At 36.7% G+C, this 12,107-nt stretch overlaps 1 protein-coding gene across 2 annotated transcripts in view; it reads right to left on the bottom strand.

The window, feature by feature from the left end:
* LOC102507386 (solute carrier family 22 member 9) overlaps positions 1-11,298 on the bottom strand; it is a 28,192-nt gene extending 16,894 nt beyond the window's left edge. For both annotated transcript variants that reach the window (XM_006191559.3, XM_032489635.1), the window contains exons 1-2: positions 10,654-11,298; positions 9,875-9,978 (exon numbers count right to left, since the gene is read on the bottom strand). In XM_006191559.3, the coding sequence (XP_006191621.1) occupies positions 9,875-9,978; positions 10,654-11,052 (503 nt within the window). In that variant the 5' untranslated portion in view covers positions 11,053-11,298. The remainder of the gene's footprint in view (positions 1-9,874; positions 9,979-10,653) is intronic.
* Positions 11,299-12,107: the final 809 nt, after the last annotated feature.

Below are 12,107 nucleotides of genomic sequence, written 5' to 3'. Positions count from 1 at the left end.
TTATTTCTATTGCTTGGGTAGACTGCCCTAGGAGAACATTGCTAAGATTTATGAGAGAGAGTGTTTTGCCTATGCCTTCTTCTAGGAATTTTATGGTGTCATTTCTTATATTTAAGTCTTTAGCCATTTTGAGTTTATTTTTGTGTATGGTGTGAGGGAGTGTTCTAACTTCATAGATTTACATGTAGCTGGCCAGGCTTCCCAACACCACTTGCTGAAGAGACTGTCTTTTCTCCATTGCATGTTCTTGCCTCCTTCATTGCAGATTATTGACTGAAGGTGTGTCAGTTTATTTCTGGGCTCTCTATTCTGTTCCATTGACACATGTCTGTTTTTGTGCCAATATCATGCTGTTTTGATCACTGTAGCTTTGTAGTATTGTCTAAAGTCTGGGAAGGTTATGCCTCCAGCTTCGTTCTTTTCCCTCAGGATTGCTTTGACAATTCTAGATCTTTTATTATTCAATGTAAATTTTAGGATTATTTGTTCTAATTCTGTGAAAAATGTCCTGGGTAATTTGATAGGGATTGCTTTAAATTTGCAAATTACTTTGGGTAGTATTATGGCTATTTTAGCAATATTAATTCTTCCAATTCAAGAGCATGGGATAGTTTTCCATTTCTTTGGATCATCTTAAATTCCCTTTATCAATGTTTATCATTCTCATTGTGTAAGTTTTTCATCTCCTTAGTCAGATTTATTCCTAAGATTTTTTTTGATGCAATTTTAAAAGGGATTTTTTTTTACTTTCTCTTTCTGATATTTCATTGTTAGTGTAAAGAAATGCAACAGATTTCTGTATGTAAATCTTGCATTCTGCAACTTTGCTGAATTCATTTATCAGTTCTAATAGTTTTTCGATGTAGTCTAGGATTTTCTATATAGATCACGTCGTCTGCATATAATGACAATTTTACCTCTATCCTTCCAATTTAGATACTTTAATTTCTTTTTCTTGTCTGACTGCTGTGAATAAGACTTCCAGTAGTATGTTGAATAGAAACGGTGAAAGTGGGCATCCTTGTCTTGTTCCAGAATTTAGTGGGAAGACTTCAGCTTTTCACTGTTGTACTATGTTGGCTGTAGATTTGCCATAAAGAGATTTTTATTATGCTTATTCATGTTTCCTCTATGTCCACTTTGGTAAGATTTTTTTCATGAATGGATGTTGAACTTTATTGAATGCTTTTTCTGCATCTATTAAGATGACCGTGTGGTTTTTGTCTTTCCTTTGGTTGATGTGGTATATTACACTGATTGATTGCACATATTGAACTAACCATCCTTGAGACCTGGGATGAATCCAACTTCATCATGGTATATGATCCTTCTTATGTGTTGTTGGATTTGGTTTGCTAATATTTTGTTGAGGATTTTTGCAACTATCATCAAAGATAGTGGCCTGTAATTTTCTTTTTAGGTAATGTCTTTGTATGGTTTTGGTGTCAGGGTAATGGTGACTTCATAGAATGATTTTGGGAGTGTTCCCTCCTCCTCAGTCTTTTGGAAGAGTTTGAGAATGATTGGCATAAGCTCTTCTTTGTATATTTGGTAGAATTCCCCAGTGAAGCCATCTGATCCTGGACTTTTGTTTGCAGGGGGGTTTTTTGGTTGTTTTTTTTTTTTTTAATTACTGATTCTATTTTAGTTCTAGTGATCAGTCTGTTCAAATTATCTGTTTATTTTTTATTTAGTTTTGGTGGGCTGTGTGTTTCTAGAAACTTGTCCATTTCTTCTAAGTTGTCCCATTTGTTGGCATGTAGTTCATAATATTCTCTCATAATTTTTTATATTTCTGTGGTGGTGTTGGTTGTTATTTCTCCTCTTTCATTTCTTTCTTTGTTCTTTTTTTCTTGATGAATCCAGGTAGAGATCTATCAATTTAGTTTATCTTTTCAATGAAACAGCTTTTAGTTTTGTTAGTCTTCTCTATTTTTTTTTGTTTTTTAGCCTCTACTTCACTCATTACTGCTCTAATCTTTAGGATTTCTTTCTTTCTGCTCACTTTGGATTTTGTCTAATTTTCTTTTTCTAGTTCCTTTATGTGTAAGGTTAGATTGTTTATTTGAGACTTTTCTTGTTTCCTGAGGTAGGCTTATATATACTTGCCTCTTAGTACTGCTTTAGCTGCATCCCATAAATTTTGCATCATTGTATTTTTGTTTTCACTTGTCTGTAGGTATGTTTTTCGTTTCTTCAGTGACCATTGATCGTTTAGCATTTGTTTAACCTCCACATCTTTGTGGGGTTTTTTGCAGTTGTTTTCTTGTAGTTGATTTGTAGTCTCATAGTGTGGTCAGGAAAGATGCTTGATATGATTTCAATTTTCTTAAGTTGACTGAGACATTTTGTGGCCTGACATATGATTTATCCTGGGGAATTTTCCATGTGTTCTTGAAAACAATGTGTATTCTGCTGATTTTTTGATGAGATATTCTATATCTGCTAAGTCCATCTGGTATAATGTGTCATTTAAGTAAAGTCAGTGTTTCCTTATTGATTTTCTGTCTGGATGATCTGTCCATTGATGTAACTTAGATGCTAAAATCCCCTACTATCATTGTGTTACTGCTAATTTCTCCCTTTATGTCTGTTAATATTTGCTTTATATATTTAGGTGCTCCTATGTTGGGTATACACACACACATGCACACAATTTTTATATCTTCATCTTGGATTGAGCCCTTGATCATTATGCAAGTCCTTTGTTTCTTGTTATAGTCTTTCTTTGAAAGTCTATTTTGTCCAACACAAGTATTGCTACTCTGGTTTTCTTTTGATTTTCACTTGCCTGGAATACCCTTTTCCATCCCTTCACTTTCAGTCTGTGTGTCTTTAGATATGAAATGAATCTCTCATAGGCAGCATATATATGAGTCTTTTTTTAAAATCCATTCAGTCACTCTATATCTTTCAATTGGAGAATTTAGTCCATTTACATGTTTAGTAATTATTGTTAGGTATGTACTAATTGTCATTTTGTTAATTGTCTTTGGGTTGTTTTTGTAGTTCTTTTTTGTTTTTTTCTTCTTCTTTTGTTCTCTTCACTTGCGATTTGTTGACTATCTTTACTGTTATACTTGGATTCCTTTCTCTTTTTTTGTGTGCATTTATTATAGATTTTTGGTTTGTGGCTACCATGGTATGTGTGTGTGTGTGTGTGTGTGTGTAAATCTATTTCTATATCTATACACATGATTATTTTAAGTTGCTGGTCTCTTAAGTTTCACGCATTTTAACAGTCCTGCATTTTTACTTCCCTCCCTCCACAATTACTGTTTTTGACATCATATTTTACATCTTTCTATTACTTATAGTCCTTAAGTACTTATTGCACATAGAGATGATTTTACTAATTTTGTCTTTTAACTTTCAGACTAGCTTTATATCTGGCCTATTTATTACATTTACTGTATGTTTGTCTTAACAAATGAGATTTTTCTGTTCATAATTATCATGGTTCTAGTTGGGGCCTTTTCTTTTTAATTTAAGGAATTCCCTTTAACATTTCTTGTAAAGCTGCTTTGGTGGTGCTTAATTCTTTTAGCTTTTGTTTGTCTTTTAAACTTTTGATTTCTCCATCAAATCTGAATAAAAGCCTTGTTGGGTAGAGCACGATTGTTTGTAGGTTTTCCCCTTTCATCACTTTAAATGTTCCTTGCCACTCCCATCTGGCCTGCAGAATTTCTGCTGAAAAGTCAGCTGATAGGCTTATGGTACTTCCCTTGTACATAACTTGTTGTTTTTCCCTCTCTGCTTTTAATATTACCTCTTTGTCTTTAATTTTTGCCATTTTAATTACAATGTGCTTGGTGTGGTGCTCTTGGGTTGATCCTGTTTGGTACTCTGTGCTTCCTGGATGTTGATGTCTATTTTCTTTCCCAGGTTAGGAATGTTTTCAGCTGTTAATGTCTTCACATATGTTCTCTGCTCCTTTCTTTCTCCTTTCTCCTTTTGAGACACCTATAATGTAAATGTCAGTATACTTGATGTCCCAGAATTCTCTTAAACTGTTCTTATTTCTTTTCATTCTGTTTTTTTTCTTGGTTCAGCTTCAGTGATTTTCACTACCCTGTCTTTCAGCTTGCTGATCCATTTCTCATTACCATTTAGTATGTTGATTCCTTATAGTGTATTTTTCATTTCAGTTATTGTATTCTTCATCTCTATTTGGTTGTTCCTTATATTTTCTAACTCTTCGTAAAAAAAATTCTAACTTCTTACTCTGTTCATTCAATCTTCTCTTGATTTCTTTGGTCATCATTAAAATCATTACTTTGAACTCTTTATTGAGTAGATTGGCTATCTCCACATCACTTAGTTCTTCTTTTGGGGTGTTATCCTGTTCTTTTATTTGGAACATCTTTCTTCTGTTGCCTCATTTTGCCTAATTCATTATTTTTATTTCTATGTATTTGGTAGGTTGGTTATGTTTCTCAATCTTGAAGAAGGGCTCTTTTGTAGGACATGACCTATGCATCTCAGCAGTACACTCCACTTTGGTCACAAGAGCTGTATGTTCTAGGGGCCCCCTATGTGGGCTGCATGGGTCCTTCTGTTGTTGTGGGCTGCCTACTGAGGGCATTCTGGCCCCAGTCCAGTTGGTTGCCAGGCCCTGGTTTGTATGGAGGCTACCAGATACTGGTTGGCTTGGATGGGTTGTAAGTAGGCTGGTGTAGAGCCCTGATTTGTCTTGGGGATAGTGCTTTCCCACTGGTGGGGTGAGTTCTGGGGTGGGTGCTTGTGTGGTCAGAGCTTCCAGACCTAGTGTCAGCCTGCTGGTTGTTGGGGCCAGTTCCTAACACACCTGATTGTGGGTTCTAGATTATCCCAAAGCTGTGGGTTCCAGATTATCCCAAAGCTGATGAGTAGGACTTAATCCTGGAGCATCTTGCTGAGGGGGCCAAGGTGTCTCTGAGCTGATATGGTCTGGATGAGTGGGCTGGGTCCTAACTTGGCAGGCAGTTGGGCTGTGGTGGTTTGGGGCTGGTGTTTGCCCACTGGTGGGAGGGCCTGGGACCCAATGGGTCCTGGGACCAGTGATGGCACACTGGTGTGTGTGGTCACGTACTGGGCCTTCTGGTTTACAGGGACATGTCCTGGGGTGGCTGTGGGCTCAGGGAGTCTTAAGGCTGCCCGCTTGCTGGTTGGCAGGACTGTATCTCTACCTGGCTAATTGCTTGACCTGAGACATTCTATTACTGGTACTGACAAGCTGGCAGACAGGACTAGATCCTGGTGCTAAAAAGCCAGAGGAAGGATTCCAAAATGGTGCTTGCCAGAAGCCATGTCCACATGGTAAAATGAGCTCCTCAGAATTGTTGCTGCCAGTGTCAGTGTTCACAGAGTAAGTTACATTTGCCCCCTGCCTTTCTGGGAGTATCCCCAAGATCATTAGGTGGGTCTGACCCAGGTTCCTTTCAAATTACTCCTCTCCTGGGTTGTGGAGCATGTGAGATTTGTGTGTGTGCCTTTCAATAGTGAAGCCTCTATTTCCCACAGCCCTCTGTCTCCCCTGAAAGTAAGCTCTCTTGACCTTCAGAGTCAAACCTTCTGGGGACTCATCTTTCTGGTGCAGGACCCCTGGGCTGGGGAGATTGATTAGGGCTTGGGCCCCTTGCTCCATGGAGACAACCTGTCCAATTATTCTGTTTGTGGGTATTGACTATACTGTATCTCTGCCCTACCTGAAACATATACATGCAGAACAAGTTCAACTAAAGACAAAGATCTAAACTGAGGCCAGAGATGCTGCATAAGAAACAGTTTTTAGTTTAACTCCAGCCATGAAAATTTCTTACTAAAGTAAGGAATCAGTATTATTGATGAATAATACTGGAAAATAGAATCATCACAATTTAATATTTATAATATTCAAGATATAATTCAAATATCTTGATATGTGAAGAACCAAGATAATGGAACTCATTCCCAAGAGAACAGAAATCTTTCAAAATTTCTCCTGAGATGAGACAAATTTTGGAACTAATCAACAAGGATTTTAAAGTGGTAATATAATTACCTCAAAGACATAAATAAAATATGATTTTAATATATGGAAATCACAGCTTAGAAATAAGCACTATCAGCAGATACAGGGACACAAAACCCCCCCAAATAATTGACATTATAGAATCAAAAAAAAGTAGTTTATGTTTCAAAAATTCACTCAGTGGACTTAACAACCACATAGACATGAGAGAGTATATTTGAAGAGAGATCAACAGATGTTGTAGAAGGTGAAGGATGGAGAGAAATAATGATGTTAAGAAAATGAACAGAGTCTCAAAATGTTGTTACACTAGGAGTCAGCAAATATTTCTATAAAGGGCTAGAGAACTATTGAATTAATTATTGCAGACTTTGTGAGCCTAAGTCTTTTTCTTATTTTTCTTTCTTCTTTTAAACTAATTTTTGTGTTTCTTAAAAAATCTTATTTTTAGAGCAATTTTAGGTTAACTGCAACACTGAGCAGAAGGTACAGAAATTTCTCATATATCTCACTGCTCCCACTCATGCAGTGTCCCCACCTATCAAATTCCTGAACCAAGTGATACATTTGATGTGATTGATGGACCTATGATGATATGTCATTATCCCCCAAAGTCCATAGTTTACATTAGGATACACTTTTGGTGTTGTACATTCCATGGGTTTTGACAAATGTGTAATGACATGTGCCCACCATTACAGTATCATAAAGAGTAGTTTCACTGCCTTAAAATACCTCTGTACTCTGCCTATTGATTTCTTTCTCCCCCACCAAGTACTTATCCTTTTACTGTCTCCATAGTTTTCACTTTTGCAGAATGTCATATAGTTGAAATCATACAGTATGTAGTCTTTTCAAATCGGCTTATTTCATTTGGTAATACGCATCTATGTTTCATCTATGTCTTTTCATGACTTGATAGCTCATTTTCTTTTATCATTGAATAAGATTCCATGGTCTGATGTATCACAGTTTATTAATGCATTCATCTACTGAAGGAGACATTGATAGGTTCCAACTGTGGGCAATTATGAATAAGCTGCTATAAACATCCATGTGTAGATTTTTGTGTAGACATAAGTTTTGAACTCCTTTGGGTAATACCAAGGAGCATGATTGCTAGATTATATGGCAAGAGAATGCTTAATTTTTTAAGAAACAGCCAAACTGTCTTCAAAAGTGGCTGTGCCATTTTACATTCCCACCAGCAATGAATGAGAGTTTGTTCCTGTTGCTCTACATCTTTGTCAGGATTTGGTGTTGTCAGTGTTTTGTTTTGTTTTGAATTTGCTATTCTAATAGGTGTGCAGTAGTATCTTATTGTTTTAGTTTGCATTTTCCTAATGACATATGTTGTGGAGCATCTTTTTATATTCTTCTTTGCCATCTGTATAACTTCTTTGGTGGGGTGTCCAAGTCTTCTGCCCATTTTTAAAATTGGGATACCCATTTTTTTGTTGTTGGGTTAAGAGCTTTTCGTATATTTTGGATAACAATCCTTTTTCAGCTGTCTTTTGCAAGTGTTTTTTCCCAGTCTGTGGTTTGTCTTTTCATTCTTTTGATTATGTTTCTTTTTAATTGCAGTATAATATATTAAGTATAATTTGCTATTTTAACCACTTTTGATTGTATAAATCACTCACTGGTATTAAATATATTCACAATGTTGTGCAACCATCATCAATATCTACTGCCAAAATTTTTCAGAATCCTCAACAGAAACTTTGTACCCATTAGGCAATAATTCTCCATTATTCCTCCCCTACTCCCAGCTTCTGGTATCTCGAACTTACCTTTTTTTCTGTGAATTTTCCGATTCTACATGTTTCATATAATTGGAATCATACAATATTTGTCCCCTTTTGTCTCTCTTATTTTACTTTGCATGTATTCATGGTTCTACATGTTTTAATATGATTTAGAACTTTATTTCTTTTTATGGCTGAACAGTATTCCATTTTGTGTACACATCACATTTTATCTAACCAGCTGTTGATAAAATACTTGGGTTGTTTTCACCTTTTGGCTATTGTGAATAATGCTGAAATGACATTGTTGCATAAGCTATCTGTTCTAGTCCCTGCTTTCAAATTTTTTGGTTTTATACCTAGCAGTGTAATTGCTGGGTCATGTGGTTTCTCTAAATTTAACTTTTTGAAGAACTTCCAAAGCATTTTTCACAGTAATGGCACTATTTTACCTCTCCATCAGCAAGCAATGTATAAGATTCCAATTTCTCTCTATCCTTTCAAATACATGTTATTTTCCTTTTTTTTTTTTTTTTGGATTGTAGCCATCCTAGTAGGTATGAAGTAGCATTTTATTGTGGTTTTGACTTGCATTTTTTTTTAAATGACATAATGTTGAGCACCTCTTCATGTGCTTATGCACCATTTGTATATCTTTTTAAAGAAATGTATATTCAAATTCTTTCCCATTTAAAAAATGAGTTTTTTGTCTTTTTGTTGTTGGGTTGTAGGAGTTCTTTATATATTCTGGATATTAAACCATATTCCATTGGTCTATTCACCTATCTTCACTCCTTATATATGATTTACAAATATTTTCCTCACATTACACAAGTTATCTTTTCACTTTCTTGATAATGTCCTTTGATGTGCAAAAGTTTTAAATTTTGATGAAGTCCAATCTATCTATATTTTCTTTTGCTACTCAGGCTTTTAGTGATATATTTAAGAATACATTGCCAAACCTAAAATCAAGTAGGTTTGCCCTTGTTTCTTCTAAGAGTTCTGTGGTTTTAGCTCTTGTATTTAAGACACTATTCCATTTTGTATTAATATTTGTTATGGTTTTAGGTTTATTCACATTCTCTTGCATGTGGATATCCAATTGTCATGGCACTGTCTGTTAAATAGGGGCCATATTTTACCCCTTGAATTGTCTTAGAACCCTTCTCAAAAATCAACCAGCATAGATGTATTATTGTTTTATTTTTATTTCTTCAAGGTGGGTAGTTCTGTGTTATAGAACTGTTAGAAATGAACACTCCAACTCTGAACATTTTTATAAGGTATATATACTGCCATACATTCATAATTCACAGTTTTCAGCTGAGCTAACAAATGATGTTATGCTAATAGATGGTAAGGGGTATCTTAATTTCCCATGCCCTTTAGAAGAGACAGGCTTGGATGGTGGCAATGGTTGGCTATCTAATTCAGAAGTGGTACTGTCTTGCACAGGATACTCCAATTTCTAATACCACAATTGGTGACAGCAGTTGTCATTAGATTAATTACCTTACATGGTTGAAAATTTTCCCTTTAAAGTGCTGTTTTTGCAAAAATAAAAATAAAGGTTACTGGAATAATTTTTCTATACACCACCAAGACACACTGCTATGTATACTATGGGTTTCATGAGAATGTCTGCCCATCATGCTTGAGAAATAATGACATGATGACCATGAAAATCCACATGCATTCAGGTCAAAGGGTCCAGGAGGGGCTGAAAATGGCCCCCTGGCCAAGGCCTGCAACAATGTCTTCCATATCTGTGTCATCAAACAGGTTGAATCTCATGACATGAAACATCTTCCTCTCTGTTCCCATAGGTAATTCTTCCTCATCTTCATAAACCACGTGTTGTGGCACCTCTGCTCTAAACCTTGTCCTGGAATGCCCCCATGTCTGGTGGAGATGTTGTTTCTGTAGCCTAGATACAGTGCCCCCACAGCTGACAAGATAGCACTCACCACACTGACTGTAATTCTCCATTTGTTTGTGTTTCTAGATCCCTGGGGACCAAGGAAGACCCAGGACAGTTTAATTTGTGATAAATGTTTCTTAATGGAGGAATGATTCATGAGTTCAGGAAAATACTCCAGAGTGAAGAGACCTGTGATCCAGAGACACTCACCTGTCTGATAAATGACCATATATGATGCTTCCCACCAGCATTCCAGCCATGAATAAGAATTTGGCCAATGATTTTAGTGACTGAGATTCACATACCAGGTCCCACTGGAAAAGAAGGAAACCAGCAAAGGAGAGCTCCGTGACTTATAACCCCTCAGTGGAAACCTGATTGAAACAGCTTAAATGATTTACAAGTTTCTTTAAATCAGCCCTTTCTTCCTCTCCAGCTTCCTTTTATTTATATTAGCTGACTTTTATTATTCAGGTCTCGGCTTAAACATAACTTCCTTTAGGAAGCTTCCTCTAAACCTATTAGTTATATTAATGCCTTGTTTCATTCCATACTAAGTGGGTCCTCAACCTTGGCCACAGAATACAGTCATTTGAAGAGCTTTAAACATTTAATGGTGTCAAATTTCACCGCAGATCATCTCATATGACTGCTCTGGGGTACAGTGCTTAGAGATTTTGATCAATATCCCTGATATTTCTAATTTTCAAGCAAAGATGAGCATTACTGACCTTTTTAATACATCACATAAATTATTTGCTTAACCTTTGGTCTTTCTAATAATCAAAGCCATATCATAGCTAGGTCACATCTATTTTTGAGTTCATTGGACTTGTTAAATATATAGGTGTCTGGCATTCAATAAAGAAATAATGAAAGAATGAAAAATGAGCACTTAACAGTAACTAAAGGCTAGAAGTATGTTCAGTACTGTGTTGTCTCTAAACTCCTGGACCATGTACTTACAAAAGGTAAATGGAGCCTCTTACCTCAGTCACGATGGTGGAGGAGAAGGAGCTTCGGTCATACACCCAGCCATCCACACAGGGCTCAGTGTCTAGCTCAGTCTTGGGGAAAGTCCCGTTCAGGTGAAGGAGCTGCCATTGGGGGTGGCGGAAGCGACGACAGTTCTCTGGCCTCAGGTTTGAGTCCAGTGGGATGGAGATTCTCAGGAGGGCATCTTCGCTGAGGGTCCCGGTGCCATTAGCAGAGTCAGTGTCATTGTCGAGGATGTGGACCCAGCAGCGATGACCAGGGACGGCTGCAGTGAAGTTCTCCAGTAGTATATGAGGGTACACTATGAGGCTGGAGATACAAAGGAAAACCATCTGAAGGATCTGGAATCTCCCCAGGCCTCCAACTTGATCCAGGAGCTCCTGAAAGGCCATCGAGGCTGAGCAGGTGATCCCCAAGGGGAGGCAAGATGACTACTGAGAGAAGTTCAAAGGCAGAAAAAGTTTCCTTTCACTATGTCACACACCAGGTGTGTATTGATCCTGATCCCAGCGTTAACTCAATGGGACCCGTCTCACAACAAGGCCATGGAAGCTATTTCTCCAAGTTGTTTAGGGATCAGATAGAAAACTATTTTCTTGAAAGTCACAGAGAAATATTCTACTGAGATGCTTCCAGCAGTTGACAAAACTGTTTAAAGGTCTACTTTTTGAAAATTCTTATCGTCAGCAGTGCCCCGAAATGGCATTGAACTTTGATCTCCACATCTGTAAATAAAATAAAATAAACCTGCTACATGGTTTGCAGTTCCTTTCAGAACATGTCATTTGTGAGACTCAAAAATGAAATGCTTTAAATTTTTCTGTGAAAAGTACTGGAAGTAGGTTCTGTGCTTGTTTAGTACTGAATTTTGATTAAAAGTGTTAATGAAAACAATCCTGAGTTAAAGCACGTGAAATATAGTGCAGTCCTTTCCTTTTGGTACATGACAAGTCAAATCAAACCATGAATTCACACTGAAAATAAATTATTTGAAATGAGGGGCAGGGTGGGTAGTGATGGAGGGCAGAGGGCTAAGCCAGTGGTGAGTGTATAAAGTTTATTTTTTGCTGACTTATTGATCCATCCAGATAACATTTGTTAGGATCTTTTCTGTCCTAGGAGTACAGCAATGTGTTAAGACAAGGTCTTTTAAGTGTAAGACTATGGTGAGTAAGGAAAAGGTACATAACTACAATCTGGTATTATAAAACATATATGGCAAATGCACAATGTGCTGTGGAAGAATTGAAGAGCAATACGGGTAAACTGTCACTTTTGTTAGCACTAAATCTTTGATTAAAAATTCTTCTTTTGAAGTTCATTGTGGTATAATTCACATACCACATAATTCACTCTTTAAAATATACAATTACATAGGTTTTATTCAGAGTTGTGCATCCATCACTACTCGCTCATTACAGAACATTTTCATTACAACAGAAACCTG

The sequence above is a fragment of the Camelus ferus genome, chromosome 10 (assembly GCF_009834535.1).
Source record: "Camelus ferus isolate YT-003-E chromosome 10, BCGSAC_Cfer_1.0, whole genome shotgun sequence".
Taxonomy (NCBI): Eukaryota; Metazoa; Chordata; class Mammalia; order Artiodactyla; family Camelidae; genus Camelus; species Camelus ferus.
Note: the sequence above shows the minus strand (reverse complement) of the source record. Positions and strands in the feature narration are given on the sequence as shown.